Raw genomic sequence first — 24,016 nt, forward strand, 5'->3', positions numbered from 1 at the left:
GAAGGATAGAATGAGGAAAAGGGGTATAGAACGAGGAAGGATAGAATGAGGAAAAGGGGTATAGAACGAGGAAGGATAGAATGAGGAAAAGGGGTATAGAACGAGGAAGGATAGAATGAGGAAAAGGGGTATAGAACGAGGAAGGATAGAATGAGGAAAAGGGGTATAGAACGAGGAAGGATAGAATGAGGAAAAGGGGTATAGAACGAGGAAGGATAGAATGAGGAAAAGGGGTATAGAACGAGGAAGGATAGAATGAGGAAAAGGGGTATAGAACGAGGAAGGATAGAATGAGGAAAAGGGGTATAGAACGAGGAAGGATAGAATGAGGAAAAGGGGTATAGAACGAGGAAGGATAGAATGAGGAAAAGGGGTATAGAACGAGGAAGGATAGAATGAGGAAAAGGGGTATAGAACGAGGAAGGAAAGGCGGGAAAGATAGAATGGTGAATGAAGTTATAGAACGAGAAAATGAAGACTAAGGAAGGAAATGATAGAATGAGGAAGGGAAAAAGACGAGGAAGGGATGGACAGAATGAAGAGGGAAGGAAAGAAGGACGAAATGATATATTTGTTATTATATGCAATGGATTGCAATGATATTGGATTTGGGAGAAATTGGAAGGGTACTTGGAAGAGGTAAAGATATGTATTAAAGTAAAACTTCCTATTCAATGGAAATGGAAATTCTACAAATATGGATGAAAGTAGGGAGGAACAAGAGGCAAGCATGGTATTGAAGTGTGCTAGCAAGGGCCAAGGGATGCACCACTGGGAGGGCTGAAGGGTTTGAGAGATGACTGTAGCAGAATCGCCCTGGGTAGTGTAGATAATCAAGGAGAGCTTCAGAGGTTATGTAATATCACTCGGGCTTGATTTATTGCTAATCTATAATGTATCTCCTACATACATAACCTCCAAATATATTGGTATCTAGTTAGAACTATTCAAAGCACAGTCAACTTTAGCATGTGGAAAAACCAGTATTATAAAAAATAAACGTTTTTGTTTGACTTTACCAGTCCTTCTGGTTTTCTCATCTGCCATGCCTTCTTCCTATAAGTTCTACTCTCAAAACATGTAACCTTTGTTTTGAAATTTGATATTTATGGAAAAGAAGACTGTTGGAATATTTATGTGAGGTTGGTGCTAAGCTGACTAGGCAGAGATATATCAGTAGCTGATATTAATGTGTGATTGTGGAGCTAGACGATATACAGTGTGGGCTGAAACCTTACTTGATATAAAGACCCAGGCTCTGCCCATTTTGGAATAAAAGCAAATCTTATCTGAAATGTGACTGCAGATTATACGATTAGAATTGATTTTCTGTATTTCTAAACAAATTTTGATAACCAGAATTTAACATTTGTATTTTTTTTTAGATGAATTTGTTATGGAGCAATTGTGTAATTTGTTCCTTTAATATAGGTGACATGTGTCTTTGTTATAAACTGTATTAAATAATCATTTTAGCATTATGATAGATGATGTNAAGCCCCAGCCCCTAAATTCTAACCCAAGTAGCCTTTATTTGAACCCTCTTTTTCTTGCTGTCTGTTATGAAGACCACCATGGTATTCTAGGTTGTCAAAACGAATTAGACACACTTTTTTTCAAAGCAAATGTGTTTTCACAGACTTGTCAAAAATAGATTCTTTGTCAGTTTATCAAGAAGGGCATTATATATTTACAAGAGTGTAGATTCTGGATTTAGGTTTCTGAACAAGGAGGTCTAAAATACTTTGGTGTTGGAGGAAAAAAAGCTTTTTCTTATAGCAGTTGTAATTCAAACATTACCGAGACCCAGATTGTATGCTATGATTCACTCCTACGTTTGTTTGTAATATCAACAATTGCCGAGTGCATGACCCCTTTCATCTGGTCTCGAGGCTTCAACAAGAGATTGATTATTTTCTGGCGGATGCATGGTAAAAACAATCCGTGATTAAAACTTACGATGTCTATAATATAAATATTATGGGAGTGGCAGTGGTTTTCGGATGGTACGTGCCACATGTCAATGTGTGGGTGCCACCATGCCACTGTTGTGGTCATACTTTTTGTTGCTTTTGTCGTAGTTCAAAGCCACAGGTTTCCATCTGTAAATGTCTTGGGATTGAGTACTAGCTAGCATAGTATTTCATTAACCCTTTCACCCCTAGGTAACTTTAGTAGACTCTACCATGCATTGATCTGGATGAGTCCATTATGGTCTACAGTGGTGAAAGGGTTAAGGATCCTTGTACCACTGTCAAAAGCTTTATGTTTTAGAAACTTTTTATGGAATAATGATATAGCTTTGTTAAATCATTTCTGAAAAGAAATGCATACCTTGTGTGACCTTTTGAGAAAAAATAATAAAAAAGGTGAAATATTGCAAAATATAATCAAGAACAGTGTTTTGTGTGTAAAGAAAATCAACAGGGCTAGACCAGGATTTGAACCCTGGACCTTAGATTGTTATACTGTCGCTCTAACCAACTGAGCTACCTGGTCAACAGTGTTACCCTGTCCATGTCACAGTACAAATGTACTGAAAAATGATATCAAGGGGAGGTTACTGCATGTATGTAGAACTACAGTGGAACTCTCTAGAGCTTTGTCTGCAGTGGGACAATAATCGTTAAAAGTAGACATTTTTACATTTCTCTTCAAGTTGTCAGTAATTTTAAATGTATTCCTGCTCTACTTGAGAAATGGTTTGACAAATAAATCTGATAATTGTGGTGATTGGACCACCAAGGGGAGATAATGGTAGAGGTGGACAGCTGCAGATTTTAACATTGAGGGGAGATAACTTTTGTGATGGACCACCTAGAATTTGAATTGTAAAGACATTAGTTTTGAGGCCAGACGACTGCAGATTTGTGCACCAAGGGGAGATAATTGTAGAGGTAGACAGCTGTAGATTTTAACATTGAGGGGAGATAACTTTTGTGATGGACCACCTAAAATTTGAATTGTAAGGACGTTATGTTTGAGGCTGGACTACTGCAGATTTGTATATAAAGGGGAGATAATTTTGGATTGAGACTGAACAACCTTGTAGAAAAGCTCATCTAGGGGAGATAATTGTGGTGGTTGGACCACCTCAAATGTGATTCAAAAGAACATTATTTTTGAGGCTGGACCACCATAGATATGTACATCAGGAAACCGTTAGATCTTGACTGGATTGATACAAACAGCTAATCTAGGATTTTGTAGGTTAATGTAACATACGCTTACAGTTGTCAAACTTGAGTTTTTCAATTGATGAACACATCTGAAATTCTGTACAGGAATAGCGGAGATTGTCCTATATGGTTTTAAATGAGAAAAATTGCAGGAGTTAAATTTATAAAAAAAAAGCAACAAGAATTTATAAATCATTTCCTTTTAGAATTTTTACGTTAGGATGACAGTACTTTCATGGAATGGAACAGAGTTTCTCCACAAATCCTGCCCTCTGCTCTAAGCCACTGAACTGTTTCATTTTAATGAGCATACAAAACGCAAGTGTCTGACTGTAACATTTCCGCATCCCATTTGGGAAGCTTCCCCAACATTGTTAACTGTCATGAAGATACGTGTGTAAAGCCTGCACCTTTAGGCCAGCTGTTCGTGATAGCAGCGCATTTTTTCGAGGATTTTTTCTCTCCTTACTCTAGCACCTTGGGAGCACTTTAGTTTTATCAGTATAACATCAGCGTAGTATGGGTGATATATTAATGTGTTATGTTTATCCGACGGCTGTTATGTCCAGATTGTTCCTGTCAGCCACAATGACCATAACTTGGACTAATTTGTTAAACTACAAAGTAAAGATGTGCTATCCTCTACTAGACAATTTCAAAATAGGCCATGCTGCACACCCTCAAGCTTTTGATTGACAGAATATTCGGCTGTGACTCTACTTGGGAAAATAAAACTTGGGAAAGTGAAACCCTCAACCTTTTGATTGACAGAATATTCGACTGTGACTCTACTTGGGAAAATAAAACTTGGGAAAGTGAAACCCTCAACCTTTTGATTAACAGAAAACCATATACCATGCCACCCCTATCAACTTTACCACGAACAGAGAACATTAATTCTATAAATGACTATTTTTTAGCTTTTAAACGGTCAATATGGGATTCTGGCCTTACGGGTTTGAACCATGACCTTAGATTAGAACCTGTTACAGGTACATTTGACATCTAGGAGAAGTTGTCTTGCAGAATAATTGCATTGAGCCAGCAAACTTCTAAATATAATTAACATAGACCTTTAAAACTCCAGCTGAGCTTGTCTCAAATCATTGATGGGAATACTTGTATAGTCAGTGGGTGATTAAAGGCAGCCCGGCAAATATTGCTGAAATTTTGGACAATTCCATTAAAATTGTATTTCTAGCATTTAAAGATTGCAAATGAAATAATTGTGTTTTTGATAATGGTCAAGGCCTAGAAAAATTAATATCTATTGTTTATGTTTGGATGGTTGGTGCATGCACCAGTAATGACTGTTGATCGTAAAGTGTTATCAGGTTTGTGGCACAAGTAAGGTGATGACTGCAAAAGAGATAAAGGAGTGTGTTATCTCCCTTTTGTGTAATGAGGTATGACCTCTGCAGATAGAGGTCACTGTAGTAACAAGCTTCCACAGGCCTGCAGGACTACATATCTCCACACTGCAAAATAATGTCAAATGAATATAAAGGGGAGAACTATTCATTAAGTTTATCTTAACATGGAAAACATTACATTTGAATCAATAATACGGAGGATCGGTCTTATGGACTTGTGCATCAGTATTGCATCAGCTAGCTGGGTTCAAGACCTGATACCTACATGTAATTTCTAGTAGTTTCACTATCACCAGACACAGACACCCCAACATGCATCCCCCAGCCGCACACCCTTGCCCCATCCCCACCCCTTCACTGTATGAGGTCTTCTGCATGAATGAATTAAAAACAAGAATAGCTATGACCATAAGGCCAAAAAAAATGTGATATTACTAAAATCACCATACATAGTTATTTAGACCAGTTGTGTTCATTTTTCATTGCATTTTTAAATGGTAATATGGGATATAGATTTGTTTTTTTTACCTGTCAATGAAATAGCGAGGTGTCATGTTGACATTTCCAGTTTTTGTCGCGTTTGAATGTGATGTTTCAGTGCATTTGGAGTCAGTGAGATAAAAATTGTAGGGTCGGAGGTAAAAACTGGACATGTCTGTTTGTTGGACTGAGGGAGGACATTCAATCCAAAGTGAATGTCAGTAGGATACCACTGCTACGGAGGCTGTTTACTATAGAGAAAAATAGTGGCATCTGTAAAGCTTCTTCACCAGATTCGCTTAACTTTTTGTAACCAATTTCAGGTAACACATTTTGTGGTATATTTTGTGAAATGTGGTGTGTATTTTCTCTTGTTCTTCTAGCTAACGTTCTTGACACCAAACAGGCACGGGACTTTGTTTATCTGGGGCCCAGGTCAAAACTGTGTTTATCTAAATGCGTGACTGATTGGGCTTGTAAAATAGACATGTTTGTTAGCACGAAAATCTAATCTGTCAGTATCTGGAGTTTATTTTGAAAAAAAAAGATATAATCAACTGTACATCAGCTACATGCAAATTGGTTCCCACTTATTAGCATTACATGTGGGCTCAATATGTGCCAATAGTGGAGTAGACTTGTGTTAAGTTTTTTTTGTTTTGTTAAAATAATGATTTGAAGCAATCCTTGTGTAGTCCGCAAATCGATATACCAAAACTCCCGGAGTTTGACTCCAGTCATTTTATATGTAAAGTAATCCTGTGTATTAATGAAAACCTGTCAATATCAAACTGAAAAAATTGTTAAGATGATGGTCAGTATAAACAGGTTTACCATTAACATAACCAACGAAAATAAATCACAACCGTCTTATTTTTTGTGGTGTGAGTTATCCCCCCTGTCAGCTCTTCTGTTTGCAAGACTTACTCAAGTTGGTTTACAAGGAGAAGGTATAGGAAGAAAAGTCGGCCAGACTATTTACTGAAGTGTTTTCGGTTTAGACTCTTCAAAGGTCGTGATAAATCTCAAAGGTCGTGGAGGCATAGCATATCCATCATGTCGATGTAAAGTTAAACACCAAAAAATGTGTTTAGATAAAAGGCTATTTACATGGGGTATAGTCAGATGTTTTTATCAACCAAATAGACAAGTTTAAGAATCTTGTTAAAGATGAGGATGGAGGGAGATTTATTGAGCCATTTGGGGTTTGTNGGGGGGGGAGGAATGGGGTTAGCTACAGGCTACAGAGGTGTTTAATTTTCAGGTATAGGTAAGAAAAATTGTGGGTAACTGTACTAAAGTTGATTGGTTTCACGGTTATACTGTTCCATTGATCAACCAGTATCAACTCAAAGACTTCAAGTCCAACTATTGATGAACCAGCGTGCACAAATCATCCAAAAGGATCACGTTGTTAAAGGACCAGTCGTTGAAGGTTTACATTGATCGCAATGTCTGAAAGCGTGTGGAAGTTCAATCATAGCTCTTTGATCCAAGACTAAATGTCTATCAAAATGGAGCACAAACAATATACATTAGGACTGTGTGTCCTTCTGTACATCATTGATGTACAGTGGAACGACTATGCAGTAGAGAGGAATACTAGTGTAAAGGAGAGCGTTTTTATTGCAGACAAGCATATATATAAAATTTTCATTTGTTTCCCTTTCAATATGAAGGAAATATTTTAGATATCAGAAGTCCAACTTATTTTGGGTACAGTCTATAGAAATACTTGAATTTAAAATTGTATGGTCTGAAAATATGCAATTATTTGCAAACACATCCGCAGTGCTCATGACATTCTTACGAAAATTACGTCATTCTGATAGCATGCGCCCACCACCATTGTAAGTTTGGCTCGCACCTGAGGACTTGGTACAACTGTATTCTGTTTTATTTACATACATTGCTCTCTATAACATGCTAATGAAAATTCCGATCATTCTTAACATGATATTCAGACAGATACTTCCTGTAAACTGTTGCGTACAAATACATGGGCAGTCTATTTTGGGAGAGAAAGCATTATGCGGGGGGAGGGGGGAAGCGCTAATATCGGTTTTACAACTTGTTTGTATGGCAGGCGATGTAAATTCCAACAAATTCTTTCCCACTTTCTTTCATGAATGAAAACGTTTCGATAGTTTCTCTCCTGGCTCAGGTACTCTCTCGGCAACTTGGCAGATTGTCAGCGTGATCTGTTTGTATTTATACACAGAAGACAAAGATCCAGCAGGAACACAGATTGCTGTAAGCTATTAGCAAACTTTCACTACATATTACCGCACCTGTCTGCCTTTCAGTCAGAAACATTCTGTTTTGGTTGTTCAAGTCTGTTTCGCAGTCTTCGAAATTGAAATGTTTTGTACAGAAAGGACATACATTGTTTACATTACATGTACAGAGGAATGTTGTTGTTTAAGTCCAGGCATTTTCTTTTTGCAAAAAAACAAAAGGTGTTGAAATGAAAGTAAACAATTTTTTGAGAAAATAATTAAAAAAGTGTGTTTTTGAATTCACTGTTGCCCAGAATTGTCCTTTCTCCAGATTATCCAAGTCTTTATTGATGCTGTTTCACTGATTATTTATCACAAGGACCCATTATAGATTCAGGATTATTAGGGCCCTGCATCAGAGAGATACGAGTGCCCTAAAGTAATCACAGTGTCCATCTGTCCATCTGTCTGTCTATCTGTCGTCTGTCTGTCAACACTGTTTCATTTCCAGAGATTATCTCAGAATCAAAAGGATTTATCTTTGCTAAATTTAACATGGTGATATACTTTGCAATAAGGATTTTAAAAGTTTCCAAGGTCAAGGTCACTTATTAAGAATTGACCATGGGGGTTAAAATCTTTTTGAAATGGGATATGGTGATACGTTGTGGTATGTAGATATGGTGATACTTTGTGGTATGTAGATATGGTGATACTTTGTGGTATGTAGATAATGGGATATGGTGATATGTTGTGGTATGTAGATATAGTGATACGTTGTGGTTTGTAGATAATGGGATATGGTGATACGTTGTGGTTTGTAGATAATGGGGTATGGTGATACGTTGTGGTATGTATATAATGGGATATGGTGATACGTTGTGGTATGTAGATATGGGGATACGTTGTGGTATGTAGATATGGTGATACGTTGTGGTTTGTAGATATGGTGATACATTGTGGTATGTAAATATGGTGATACGTTGTGGTATGTAAATATGGTGATACATTGTGGTATGTAGATATGGGGATACGTTGTGGTATGTAGATATGGTGATACATTGTGGTATGTAGATATGGTGATTTGTTGTGGTATGTAGATATGGTGATACATTGTGGTATGTAGATATAGTGATACGTTGTGGTATGTAGATATGGTGATACGTTGTGGTTTGTAGATATGGTGATACATTGTGGTATGTAAATATGGTGATACGTTGTGGTATGTAGATATGGTGATACGTTGTGGTATGTAGATAATACAATAGAAGTTTAAAAACAATTCTAAGTTCAAGGTCACTGCTACTTAAACAGGCCATGGGCATAAGGTCAAGCACAGGGCTTCCTGACCTGTATGTTATAGTGGAAATGAGGGTATTCAACTTACAGTTCAAAAGAGATATCGCAATCCCCAACCCCTATCTCCTCCCTTACGTCTGTCTTATCACCTGCCCCACCAATTTCCACTCTCAAACCCTGTCCCATTGTCATCTTCCCTCTTTCCCAAGAGTATCTTGAACCCTGCAGCGTAACTATCCTGCCCTGTACCCATCCTCAGCCCTATCCTGCCCTGTACCCATCCTCATATCTATCCTGCCCTGTACCCATCCTCAGATCTATCCTGGCCTTAACTATCATCAGCCTTATCCTGCCCTGTCCCCATCCTCAGATATATCCTGCCCTAAACTATCATCAGATCAATCCTACCCTGTACCCATCCTCAGATCTATCCTGCCCTTAACTACCATCAGCCTTTTCCTGCCCTGTACCTATCATCAGCTCTATCCTGCCCTAAACTATCATCAGCCTTATCCTGCCCTGTATCCATCCTCAGATCTATCCTGCCCTTACCTATCATCAGCCTTATCCTGCCCTGTACCTATCCTCATATCTATCCTGTCCTTAACTATCATCAGCCTTATCCTGCCCTGTTCCCATCCTCAGATCTATCCTGCCCTGTACCAATCCTCCGATCTATCCTGCCCTTAACTATCATCAGATCTATCCTGCCCTAAACTATCATCAGATCTATTCTGCCCTGTCCCCATCCTCAGATCTATCCTGCCCTTAACTATCATCAGCCTTTTCCTGCCCTGTAACTATCATCAGATCTATCCTGCCCTAAACTATCATCAGATCTATTCTGCCCTGTACCCATCCTCAGATCTATCCTGGCCTTAACTATCATCAGCCTTATCCTGCCCTGTACCCACCCTCAGATATATCCTGCCCTAACCTATCATCAGATCTATCCTGCCCTTAACTATCATCAGCCTTTTCCTGCCCTGTACCTATCCTCAGATCTATCCTGCCCTTACCTATCATCAGATCTATCCTGCCCTGTCCCCATCCTCAGATATATCCTGCCCTAAACTATCATCAGATCTATTCTGCCCTGTCCCCATCCTCAGATCTATCCTGCCCTTAACTATCATCAGCCTTTTCCTGCCCTGTACCTATCATCAGATCTATCCTGCCCTAAACTATCATCAGCCTTATCCTGCCCTGTACCCATCCTCAGATATATCCTGCCCTTAACTATCCTCATATCTATCCTGGCCTTAACTATCATCAGCCTTATCCTGCCCTGTACCTATCCTCAGATCTATCCTGCCCTTAACTATTATCAGCCTTATCCTGCCCTGTACCCATCCTCAGATATTTCCTGCTCTAAACTATCATCAGATCTATCCTGCCCTGTACCCATCCTCAGATCTATCCTGCCCTTAACTATCATCAGCCTTATCCTGCCCTGTACCCATCCTCAGATCTATCCTGCCCTTAACTATCATCAGATCTATCCTGCCCTTAACTATCATCAGCCTATCCTGCCCTGTAACTATCATCAGCCTTATCCTGCCCTGTTCCCATCCTCAGATATTTCCTGCTCTAAACTATCATCAGCCTTATCCTGCCCTGTACCCATCCTCAGATCTATCCTGCCCTTAACTATCATCAGCCTTTGGGGGCCCTGTACCTATCATCAGATCTATCCTGCCCTAAACTATCATCAGATCTATTCTGCCCTGTACCCATCCTCAGATCTATCCTGCCCTAAACTATCATCAGATCTATCCTGCCCTGTACCCATCCTCAGATATATCCTGCCCTAACCTATCATCAGATCTATCCTGCCCTTAACTATCATCAGCCTATCCTGCCCTGTACCCATCCTCAGATCTATCCCGGCCTTAACTATCATCAGCCTTATCCTGCCCTGTACCTATCCTCAGATCTATCCTGCCCTGTAACTATCATCAGCCTTAGCCTGCCCTGTACCTATCCTCAGATCTATCCTGCCCATAACTATCATCAGCCTATCCTGCCCTGTACCTATCCTCAGATCTATCCTGCCCTGTAACTATCATCAGCCTTAGCCTGCCCTGTACCTATCCTCAGATCTATCCTGCCTTTATCTATCATCAGCCTATCCTGCCCTGTACCTATCCTCAGATCTATCCTGCCCTGTAACTATCATCAGCCTTAGCCTGCCCTGTACCTATCCTCAGATCTATCCTGCCTTTATCTATCATCAGCCTATCCTGCCCTGTACCTATCCTCAGATCTATCCTGCCCATAACTATCATCAGCCTATCCTGCCCTGTACCTATCCTCAGATCTATCCTGCCCTGTAACTATCATCAGCCTTAGCCTGCCCTGTACCTATCCTCAGATCTATCCTGCCCTTAACTATTATCAGCCTTATCCTGCCCTGTACCCATCCTCAGATATATCCTGCCCTAACCTATCATCAGATCTATCCTGCCCTGTACCCATCCTCAGATATATCCTGCCCTTAACTATCCTCATATCTATCCTGGCCTTAACTATCATCAGCCTTATCCGGCCCTGTACCCATCCTCAGATCTATCCTGCCCTTAACTATCATCAGCCTTATCCTGCCCTTTACCCATCCTCAGATCTATCCTGCCCTAAACTATCATCAGTCTTATCCCGCCCTGTAACTATCATCAGCCTTATCCTGCCCTGTACCTATCCTCAGATCTATCCTGCCCTGTAACTATCATCATCCTTATCTTGCCCTGTACCCATCCTCAGATCTATCCTGGCCTTATCATCCCACCCTGCCCTGGCATTTTTTCAGTTTTATATTTACTGTGTAATTTTACCTTTGAGCTTGTTTAAAAACTAAATTTTATATAACTTTTGAGAAAACACCATTGAACTAAAGTACTTTTCTGAAACAACTGTTCGATTTATGTACACATTATTATGGAACAGTTATTCTGACCATGTTCTACGTGAGTTGGGGCCATTGATGAAGTATGGAACTGGTGAGACCATTACCAGTTTACTGATATTGCTAGCTGTCTGTAAGAGAGTGGGGCTGTCTAATAAACTAGATACCTGTTGTATAACCTGGTTATGTGAATCCTCCTGCCTCTACCCCCTTCTTTTAAACAACCTTCCACTTAAGTGCCCAACATGTATCACCTTTTTACTCTTGTATTCTTCAATCCCCTTTTTATACCTTCATACTTCTCCTTTTCATACCATCCTTCCAATTGTTTCTCCCATCCCCTTTTTACTCCACCCTTTCAATTGTTTCTCCCATCCCCTTTTCACTCCATCTATTTAATTCTTCTTCTATTCTCCTTTTTCGCTCCATCTATTTAATTCTTCCTCTAGTCTCCTTTTCATTCCTCCCTTCCAATTGTTTCTCCCGTCCCCTTTTCACTCCATCTATTTAATTCTTCTTCTATTTTCCTTTTTCGCTCCATCCTTCCAATTCTTCCTCCAATTTCCTTTTCACTCCTCTCTTCCAAATCTTCCTCCAATCTCCTTTTCACTCCTCTTTTTACATTCTTACAGCTATATTGTCTCCTAATGTATTGACTAATATTTCTAAATTTTTTTTATTTTCCTCATTCACTTTTTCTGTTTTTTGTAATGTATATACTCGGCTATTTTATGATTGACCTTTTACTATATCAAGTATATTATTAATGTCAGCACAAATTTCTCTACAAGGGAATGCTGATTTTAAAATTTCAATAATATTTTTTTCCTTTACCTGAAAATTAATGAGAGTTTTAGAGCATTGTTCCTTCAAGATGTATCAACATAGGTTTTAAACAGTAAACAAGTTATTTTTGGAGAAATTATTCATTTTGTGTCAGAAGTAGGTTACAACAGAATATCTGTGAAACTTGGAGAGTGGTGGACTGCTTGAAATAGTGACAAGGCTGATGGAGTTACCTCCCTTTGATCATCCAGCCTCCTCATCCACAGAGAATAAGAGATGCATTAGGCTTGATTCTTATACGAAAATAATTGTACTGCACTTTTTATTGGTGTTCCAGTTAAAAGATTATTTTTAATGTTAATGGAATGCACGATTACTAGAAGTCGATTTTCTGATCAATTAAATAATCCATCATTTATTCATCAGCCAATAAACAAGTTATGAAGTGATTAGAATACGAGTCAATCCATTTCTGAAAATTAACTGCTTATTACCTTTACCAGGGGGATCATTTATATTGTTTCCTTTGAAGCTGGATTTTGTCAATCAGTTGGTATTTGAGTCACATAATTTCATAACTATGTGAACCTGTCTAAACTGTCATAATGTGGAGTTCATAATTTCATAACTACGTGAACCTGTCTGAATTGTCATAATGTGGAGTCCATAATTTCATAACTACAGTGAACCTGTCTAAACTGTCATACTGGTGAGTCCATGATTTCATAACTATGTGAACCTGTCTAAACTGTCATACTGTGGAGTCCATAATTTCATAACTACAGTGAACCTGTCTGAATTGTCAACATGTGGAGTCCATAATTTCATAACGACGTGAACCTGTCTAAACTGTCATACTGTGGAATCCATAATTTCATAACTACAGTGAACCTGTCTAAACCGTAGTACTGTGGAATCCATAATTATATAACTACAGTGAACCTGTCTAAACCGTCATAATGTGGAATCCATAATTTCATAACTATGTGAACCTGCCTGAATTGTCATAATGTGGAGTCCATAATTTCATAACTACAGTAAACCTGTCTAAACCATCATACTGTGAAATCCATAATTACATAACTGCAGTGAACCTGTCTAAACCATCTTACTGTGGAATCCATAATTACATAACTACAGTGAACCTGTCTTAACTGTCAAAATGTGGAATCCATAACTTCATAACTACATTGAACCTGTCAAAACCGTCGTACTGTGGAATGCATATTACATAACTATAGTGAAGTTGTCTTGATTATCAAAATGTGGAATCCAGCAAAATGATTGAATTTGGAAAAATGTCAGATATACAGTGACTTTATAAAAATCAGATTGCAGCTGCTGTTGTATGTGACAGTATGTTTGATTATTTTGGGTGGTTGAATTAGACAAGACTTGCAGTAATTGCAATTTCTACTTTTAAAGTCACCAGAATGAAGATTGAATAAAAAACAGTAATTTTTAATAAAAATGGTGATTTTGTTTCGAGAAAACTTGGGCTTTGTTCCATGGATTTTTTTTAATTTTTTTTTTCCTTCTCACAAAGGTTATCATTATAAAAGTCAATCGTAAAATATGAATTATTTAACATTTGCCATTTTATAATATTTTTTCAATGCTGAATGAAATAAATTCACAATTTGATACTGAATTATTAATGGAGATTCCTTCATTTACATTGTGGATGAAATTAATTTGGTTTTGATAACTGTTTTCAAAAACAAAGTTTGCACAATGCTGCCCCTCCCCCCTTCCAGTCGTGATGCATGGAATGTCTCAGCCTCTGTACCACAGGCCTCAGTACTTGTCTGGATAGAGTTTAATGGTAGTTTGATTAGCCTAGCTATCTTTCCTGTCTGTTATCACAACAACGTTGTTCATACTCCCATAAACCAGCCATGTCGAATGTCATTAAAGGCCGCCCGACATCATCAATTCTTTCTATGCCATATTTTCCTCTGTCACAAGCTATGTTTTGACTGGGATCGCTTTTTTGTCTGTGATCATTATTTTTTCTCTCTCTGTGATCGTAACACTGATAACGTTTCCATTGTCATGTACACGCCACGCCCTCTGATGTGAACAGTTTTACGAGATATTGGGTATCGATGTTAATAACTTCAGGGTGTGAAGTAGAATTGTCGCAGAACTCAGATAAAATACTGTCATGTAATATTCATCAATGTATTATCACAGACAAATAATGGCGGAAATTGATTTCCTAGTTTTTTGTCATGATATAATTTAATTATGTTTGCATGAAAGCATCCCAATGGTGTTCATTGCACATAAAAAAAATGTGGGGAAAATGAGAAGAAACCACTATTGTGTTGTTTTTTGTTTTTTTTTTGTATTCATTCAAATAATTTCAGATAAAAAACATTGAAGAAAAATATGAATATTGTATAATTGAAATTAATGAACCTTTTTATAAATTTTAAAACACAAAAAAAAATAAAGAAAAAAAATGATGAATTAAAAGATTTATAAAAATGGAAATCTTTGTATCTAATAGCATTAAGTTTGATTGAAATTTAGTTTTCTGAGTTTATAAATGGCAATCTTAAAATTGTTTGATTTTGAAATATTACTTCTCCTTTGATGGATGTTTTGTGTTGAACAAAAATTGCAACTACTGTGTATGGTGTTTATTTTCATTTCATGCCAAAAATTTGGATGGTACTTAAATTTAAAAAACATGACATATATTGTGGTAAAGAAAAAAATTGTCTCCTATAAATACAACTTCATCTTGATTGAAATATTCCTTAATGATATACAGATATTGGATTTTAACTCATTCACCCCCGAAGGCACATTTGAACTCTTCCAATTCAATGGATGAAATAGTTCATTATGACATTTCAGGGGTGAATGAGTTAAGTATGAAACAAGTCAAGATCAACGACCTGTGTAGAAAAAGTCACAATTTTTGGTAAGAGTTGTCTCCCCTGTTTGCCTATCTTGATGATATTGACGAGTTAAAAGCCCATTATGTTTGACATTCAACAAACATTGCACTTCATTTATAATTGAAGATAAACATTTGTTGTGGACATCTGTGGCAGAGATTTAAGTTGATAAAACCGCACACTGTAGCGTGTGCTACAAACTTCAACTGACTCAATCAATTAAGCATGTCAAAACACTAACAAGAAAAATAGCCTCCTCTTGAGTTGGAGACGAATAGAATATTATAGATCTTCTTTGTGAATATGTTTGCCCGATATGTTTCTGGAAGGAAGTGATGAATAAATGTATATATAAATAGACAAACGAAGTGATGGATTTAATATTCGATCCATTCATATGCATACAAAGTAGATGATAGGGTTTGCTACACTACAAGTGAGTCAATAAACGAGCTAAGTAAATAATAAGATGGAAACGGCCCGAATACATCTCACATATAGCTGTACTAGTTAACAGTTTGGAAATTACTGAAACAGCAAGTTGACATTTACATTCTGCGATTGTATCTTGATACAAGGAAGAAACCGAGTTTACCCATTACTGATTAGAATCGGTGGATCAATAGTTTTGGATTATTAATGCATTAAATATTTGTGTATGTGACGCGGATAACTCCGGGACCAGGTCACCCCATGTAAATATGAACGGACATTATGACAGGGCCGTTTGCCTCGGGACTCCCAGAGTATTGATTGGTTGGGGGATGCCAATCTGGTAGTACGTTCTTATCGCTATCATTAACACAATTCTATATGCTCTTGTAATTTAACAAAGAAATACTCTCGCCTGCTTAGTATAATTACGGACAAGTCCCTTAAGTGCAAGGTGACATTTTGTTGCGGAACAGTTGTTGGAAATTCTGGGACAATTCGGACATAGTCATTACTTGATGGGATGTTGCGCGAGAAGCAGACGACACGTTTTTTTCACTGAGATGTCTGTGTCAGAGAGACCTTGCTAGATTTTTAGGAAATTTGGTGTTTCAGAGTCGTTAGCAGATGACAGAAAAAAAATTGTTTCCAGTATAACAGAGAATGCTGAAGAGAATAGAAGGTGTCGAAGAATTGGAAACCCAGAAAAGTGACGGAGAGTTTGGTCACATGACAACTGGAATCACATGTGTTCCCGGAGTTTAAATGTAGTCATGTGACAATGTTAATATGAAAATGGCAGAAAAACATAAGTTGGGAATTATAAGTAAATAGCTAAGGTGCTGCCGGATTATAATGCAATAGGTTTAGCTAGCTCGGGTGCTGTGTGGAGCTAACAGGCTGACAGTGTAGCCATTCCGGTGAATCAGCCCTGAGTTCTGCTACAAGGAATTAATTGCTACAGTTCCTTATGGAAATGTGTTGTGTAGAATTATTTTGCTGTGCTATTATTCCGATATTTTTTTCTTACATTGATGTGAGACTCTGATGGTGTGAAAAACGTTTGTGTATACAAAACAATGGGTAATTCAAACAGTAACGGCATGGTTGAATCTCCGACGGAGTTTGTTGACATACAAAACACATTTAACGACCAGTTCAAAATAAAGGTAAGAAGAAAAAAAAGAACATTTTCTATTTTTAACGCCGATGCAAGTTTCTTGTTAAAGATTTTATCATTGTTATTATTATGATGAAGATACAATGGGTACAGTTTCAGAGAGGGATGGTTAAGTAAATGAATATAGGAAAAACAATGTATATTAAGATTTGATGAGATAATGTTTATGACAAATGTCGATGGAATTGAATACTCGATCATTAATATCTACCAATATTTCACTGTGCCTTGTCGAGTTCAATTTTGTAATTGATGGGAAGGTTAATTGACGATGAATAGTTTATTTAATTCAGCTGATTGAGTACCTTTTTTATGTCAACCCCTATATTTTCTTTTGCTCTCAAAAGACAATCTTCATTCTTTTCTCACTTGGTGTGAATTTCTGGAGATTTTTCGTGTTTGATTGATAAGGGTTCTAGATAATTAACAGGTCTTAATTTTGGCTCGTTGAAATATTTTCACCAAAAAAAAGATAAATTCTAAAGCTGTGTGCACACAGAAACAAGAATTTCTGAATTGAGAAGGTGGTGTTTCTCCTCTAGAAAAGGACATATTTGATAGATCCTTCAGTAACGAAATCGTCTCGTAGTATCAGAGAGTGATTACAGTTCTTTGTTCTAGCAATTTCTTAATTTGACTCTGTAAGGTCGAACTCTCCCGCTTGATGAGACAAAAAAAGACCATGATGAAGGGGAGGGCGGAAAAAAATCAATGGCCCGCTTTCCCTAGGGTTTTGTTTCAACTTTTTTTTCACTGCTGACCATGTTAGCCGAGATTGAACCGAAGTTCAATTATCGCGTAACGAAGCTGTCAATCACGTCAAGATTACAAACAAGAGTTGGCGTCTGATAAATGGGGTGGATCTGAAGTCATCGCAAAAAGGCAGTTGTCTTGGTGACATAATTAACACAAAGACTCCCAATACGACAAAAAAAAACACCAAAACATCCAAATTTGAGGTTTTAAGAATTTAAACAGCTGCTGTTCTATAGTTTGGTTTGAACGTATTTGATATCATATGATGGCTATCATGACAAAATATTCAAATCTCATTTTATCCAACTAGAGAAAACAGTTTTGTGTGAATTGTACATTTAAATTATGTGTATGGTAAATGTCAAAGCGTTTTGATAATTTTAAATATATTTGCGTTTTAAAGATAAGTGTCCTTTGATTAAAATAATTTGGCAAACAGTGGATTGGTTTTTTATTTACTTTCTCATTGAATCAGGAAATGCAGCTTCCTGTTGTTTATTTTCTGTTATTTATGATAAAGATGCTGTAATAACTCATCTGTTCATCCAGGCAGTATATATGATATCACATTACCTGTCACTGACCAGGGTCATAAAGTTCAGTAACAGTAGTAGGATTGTTAGCCAACCTGAACCTGTGTGTAAAAGGTCAAATTAAAGTAAAAGACACCAACAAGTTAAACTATATCATCAGGTCGGCTGGTGCAGTGGATAGCACACTTGCCTTTCACCAAGGTGGCTGGGGTTCCCCGATCGGATGTGAAAAGGTTGGGGTCACCTGCCCGATCACGTTGGTTTTCTCTGGGTACCCAGGTTTCCTCCCACACTAATACCCTGGGTGCGCGCGCTAACATCCGGGCCAACAAGAGTGATTAATATAAGTTGAAATAACTTGTTTCATGATTGTTGTAAAATAAAGTTTATATTTATATTCATTATCAAATAAATCTAAAGCACATTTGTCATAATGTCCATAGAATATGGAAAATTGATTACCATCAAAACTTCAGCATATCTGCCGTAATGCGTTTGTCCGTAATAATGTTCCACATGACCTATTGTATGTAGTTCATGTGTATTACATTATAACGTAATATCGTATCTTAATATGGGGATACTTATCACGTGCCATTAGCTAATTATTACAGCAATAATTAACATTATAGTAATAGTCAACATTATGGCAAAAAACATTTGAAGTTTGATGTAATTAGCTAGAACCTGTTTACTTGTCAATGTTGTTGATCTAAAACACCCCAATTACGTTATTACTTGTTAGACTAGTCCTGATGAACCCAACGAGAAGTAGAGTTCATACGACCATGAACAACATTTCTTGAGCTTTGTATTCATTTGTGCATAGTTAATTTAAACTTGGAGGTAAGAATTAGATTTTATTTTTATTTATGAAAATTGTTCCTGATATTCTCCAGTGAGAATGCATACTGTGTTTTGAATGGTTATAGTGATGATTTTAAAAAGCAGTAAATGGGACACTGATTTTTGATTGGTTGTTTATTCATTAATGTTGGACAGTTTATAGTACACCATGATGTGGTTAGTTCTTTCATTAGCTAATGATCAGTGATGAATGAAATTTACTGTAATCTGATTCTGTTTGTAATGATTGGCATCGTTAAATACAGGTGTAAGTTACTACCGGTAATTGATGTTTCTGTCCAGGTGGAAATATGACATCACACAGATTGCCTGGATTAGTTTGCATGGCATATTTTGAGTGATGGAAACACTTAAGGTTGCAGAGGTAAAAACTAAATACAGATTATTGTTTTTGTTTTATGGGGGTGGGCGGTGGGGGTGTTCTGCAACCTACACATACAGTGAATTTAAGCTGTGATTATCAAAGGCTGAAGATTTTTTATGTAAAATAATTGGTTAAAATTTGTGTTTTGTTTGATATCCATTATTATAAAGAAAAACAATTCTCCATAAGTTAAAACCTGAATTATAAAACAAATTGAACCTATTAGGAGATTCTAACAGCTCTCATAGCACTGCTATTGTTAACGTCTTACAGTTGTGCATTTCATTTCTACATACTTTTGAGAGTATGGGTACATGCGATCTGCAAATAATGTACCTTGCACTGAAGTACCGTCCAATTTTTATGAAATTTGGTATGCATAGGTATAGTATGGCACTACGAACACACCTGCAATATTCGTTTTGTGAAAAAACAAAATGGCTGTGTACTTTGCAGGGGAGGGGTGACTTCCGCTATTGCTGGCATTTGCAATTCTAGTTTCTGCATACTTTTGAGAGTATAGGTACATGCGATCTGCAAATAATGTACGTTGCACTGACACCAATGTTTATGCCCCCACATCTTAGTGGCGGGGGAATTAAGTGTTTTGCCTAAACTTTTGGTCCGTCTGTATGACATATTGGGTTAGATTTCACAGCATCTTAAGCTCCATTGATTTAAATGTAGAAGTCTAGAGGTGATAAAACTTTATGTAACAATACATTTTGGGGAGTACAACAAATATAGGTCACTGTGACCTGCATTCTCCTTTTCACTGGATTTAGTTTTGCCTATAGCTCCAATTAAAGCAGATATATTTTGGGATATGATTAATATGAATCGAATATGAATATTTTCATATCGGTTAGAAATTAAACAATAATTGATAATCTTTTAGGTTAAAACTATAAGTGCTAAAAGTCAAAGGTCATATAAAATTTCACTGATATAGGTCAAACTGGGAAAGGTCGAGAGATTTTCCAGGTCAAATAGTAAGAAGTCGAGGTGAATAATAACATTAGTAGGGCTGGTTTGTATTGATTTTCGTGTGTGTTAGATCATTTGGGTGTCAGAAGCTTACCAGTGGTATACTGTATATCTGTATATCTGTGTATGTCTGTCAAACCCCTGGTGTCATTTCCACTTAACGGTGTAGCTCTGGTGCCGTCGGCACCGGAACTTTCTGGTATCACTTTGAATGGGAGGGTTTTGTAACCATGCATGCATACTTCTGTCTGCATGCAGGATCAGTCTGTTTGGAATGTATTGGGGAAAAAATCTTTAAAATGTAACTTAATTTTATTATATTTATGGAAATCTGATTGATGTAATTGATTCTAACCAATCAGGTTTCTTTCTACGTTAGGATCCCCTTAAGCTACCATCTGAGCCAACAAGAGTGATTAATATGAGTTGATGGAACTTATTTTATAAATCTTGTAAAACAAACAAAGTTTAATTTAAAACAGGGGCATCTTTTGTGTATTGACAGATAAGACCTAACTACAGCCTGTTGCAGGGACGCTCTGGTAGCAAACACTAAAACATGAATGCGGTTTTTCTTTTCGATTCCATTTTGTGATATTGCTGCTTGAAATAGATGATACATGTTTCAACAATTAAGGATCACATCATACTACACCCAAAAACTGCAACTAGGCATTGGACATGTTTTCTGGCCTGGTTTTAGCTTTGATCAATCATTTCTAAGAAGAATATGTGAAAAAAAATTGGCAGAAGCTAGTTAGGCTGGAATAGGAGCTCTAGACTCCAGATTGTTCCACTATTGCTATTACTGACTTAGCTACCTGGTTAACTCATTCACCCCTCAAATTTCCTTATGAACTATTCCAACTATTGAATTGGAAGAGTTCAAATGTGTCTTCAGGGGTGGGGTGATGAGTTAATGGAAATGTCCTTGCCCAAATCTGTGTATAAAAAACTACAGTGGCAATCTTCAGTGTTTTTGCTTGCAGTGGGACAGAGATGCTTAAGTTTCATATTGGTGATTTCTGAAATTGAATTAAAAATAAAATAAAACAAAATGAAATAAAATAAAACATTTCCACACTGAAGAGTTCATTGTGGACAAGAGATGAAATCTGAAAATTCCACTCCCTCTCCGAGAATCAAATCCCAGCGTTCTGAATTGAAGGCCATTGGATTACCATAAGACAGATCCAGAAATATTTCAATGATGACAAGCAGAGTTCTTTAAGAAGTCTTTGATGTTTGACCTAGTATTGAGGTGCGTAACAGTAAAACGAGGAATTCCTATTGCAATACCTGGGCTTGCGATGTTGACTTTCTGGCATGGAGGATCATTGACTGAAAGGATGATATGCTCACTCTGTAAGCTTGTCAATTAGACAGGAATGTGTATAGGCCGAATTAGGCCTGATCAAATCACAGGTGAAACATGCCGGACTAATCAGATTTAGATCGAGAAGTTGGGACCAATTAGACTAATTCTCTGACAAGCACATGTATCAGACAGATATCAGAAAGCTGAGCAAGGAATTTAACTTCAAAATTGATCTCTCTACGGAGTACAAAACGGAGGCTTTGGTACCTATGTGAAAACCTGTGTACTTCACCAACATTGTCACTGATGTTTCCCCGGTAATAACAGAGTGTAGGAACGAAGAGGGTGGTAATATCATCCGGAATACTGTTATTGATTCATATATAGTAGCACTGCTTTTAAAATAAAGTAGATATATACATATATATACAACTTTCTCAGCACACAAATCAAGGATTGATTTGGGGGTTAAAATGTTGCTGAAACCCCTATGGAATGTAAGTGTGCCTGGTTGAAGAACACAGGACTGCCATTTTAGTTTAACTTGTTCACCCCTGAAGACACATTTGAACTCTTCCAATTCAAATATTGGAATAGTTCATTATGAAATTTCAGTTATATGATGGACCATTGATATAAGCTCTATACAGAAGCTACAAGGCAATACAAGAGCCCCAATAGGCCTGTAGACGACCAGTAAACAGCACTTTACTGAGAATAATATTTGTCTTCAATAAAAGCAAGGACAAGCAGGTACGAAGTATTACAGAGTGCATATGCCATCATGACAGAGAGGAGTGTTTATGAATAATTTTCAGACAAGAACAAAAATTCAAGAAGCTTCTGTTTGTGAGAATGCAACTCATTGACCTTCTTTCAAGGTCACAGGAGTCGAATATATGTAAAACGTTTCAAACAACTTCTTCTGAAGAACAGAAAGGTATAGAATCTTCATATTTTTATAGCTTCTTTTGGTTGAGCCAAAAGATTCCACTCCCACATCAATACCCACACATTTCTACCTGGAAAAGTTGTGAATATTCACTCAAAATATTTGTTCTTTATCTGGTAAAAAGCAGGATTGGTGTAAATCAATGGAAAAATCTGCAAATTGGCCACATCCTGTGGTCACTGGAGGGGCCAAGTCCTGTGATCACAGGAGGGGCCAAATCCTATGGTCGTCGAAGGGGCCAAATCCTGTGGTCTTGAACTCTTCCAATTCAAATAATCGTGGGAGGGGCCAAATCCTGTGATCGTGGGAGGAGCCAAACCCTGTTGTCACAGGAGGGCTAGGGTGTCCAGTGTAGTACAGAGTGCACGACTGTACATCAAATGAATCAAATAAGCACAGGAACATACCAATTTGACCTTTCACCTAAAAAGCTGTCAAATTGTGTATTGTCAGCAATATCTTTTTTCGTGTAGTACACGATTCTCCTGAAGAGCGCTATTTATCAGACAGATTTTCCGAAGGATAGTTTAGGGAATATGGTTTTTTAGTTAAACGCTATAGTTAAAACAGAGTTATGGTTCTTACTTTGTCTGCAGAAATAATAAATGTGTTTGCTAACAGCCCTGAAAATGGCTCCTAGTCAACACATTTGGTTGCTTGTATTTACTAGAGCTATCGGAGCGAGAAACATTATATATATTTTTTGTCTGCATTAGAAGTGGCTAGCATTGAATGAGTTAATGGATGTGAATAATTAATCCTGCAAATTGTTGTGGCGTGAAGGGACAAGTTGGAAGAAAAACTTATCCCGCTGTCCAAGATGGTAATTCTGTCGAAATCAATAGGAACACTTTGGAGGCCCATAAACTGTAATAATGTCTGATGGTCCCAGGCACGGCTTTAGAACAGTACTTTGGCATCAAGAGAACATACATAAATGATTAATCGGCATCAACAAAATATTCATGACGGACAGTAAAAGGCAGCATCTTTTACATTAATGCTTGGCAGAATTATTTCTGTCAGTTTCAATAGTTTTATATTCCCTGTGCCAATAATTACCAAAATCGGGGGACGAGTTTGACAATTAAAGATGGCCACCATTTCCTGTTTTGATTCCAGAGGATAGGTGATTGGTCTGGCAGGGTGTCGAAATTGTCTGAAGTTTGACGGGAAATCTTTTGAAAAAGAAGGAAAATTTGTCTTGAAAGATGCAGTCTGCCCTACAACCAGAAAGAATGGCAGCAAATTGGTCCAAAATTGTCTGGAAGAAATATAGAACCAAATTTGATTTATGTTCAAAAAAAAGTTGACACTATAAAGTGCCATAACGGAAGTCTAGGGATTTTGTCAGAAATTTGATTTAAAGATGTATATTTCAAAGTTTTAAGATGTAAGGATTCTTGTATTGGTCAGGGATGTTTTATTTTAGTATCATGTATCGTGGGAGATCGACTTTTGCTTTACTTTCGATCAT

The 24,016-nt window shown here is 37.3% G+C and overlaps 1 protein-coding gene across 2 annotated transcripts in view; it reads left to right on the forward strand.

Moving 5' to 3' along the window:
- The window catches only part of LOC110448376 (neuron navigator 3-like), a 479,162-nt gene that overhangs the window by 233,605 nt on the left and 221,541 nt on the right, over positions 1-24,016 (forward strand). The window contains exon 1 of one of the 2 annotated variants that reach the window (XM_021494572.1): positions 16,313-16,751. The exons of the other annotated variant lie outside the window; for it this stretch is intronic. Within the exon in view, the coding sequence (XP_021350247.1) occupies positions 16,662-16,751 (90 nt within the window). The 5' untranslated portion in view covers positions 16,313-16,661. Of the gene's footprint in view, positions 1-16,312; positions 16,752-24,016 lie in introns of those variants that run through there. 2 annotated transcript variants of the gene reach the window in all.

This window comes from Mizuhopecten yessoensis, unplaced genomic scaffold (assembly GCF_002113885.1).
Source record: "Mizuhopecten yessoensis strain PY_sf001 unplaced genomic scaffold, ASM211388v2 scaffold4025, whole genome shotgun sequence".
Taxonomy (NCBI): Eukaryota; Metazoa; Mollusca; class Bivalvia; order Pectinida; family Pectinidae; genus Mizuhopecten; species Mizuhopecten yessoensis.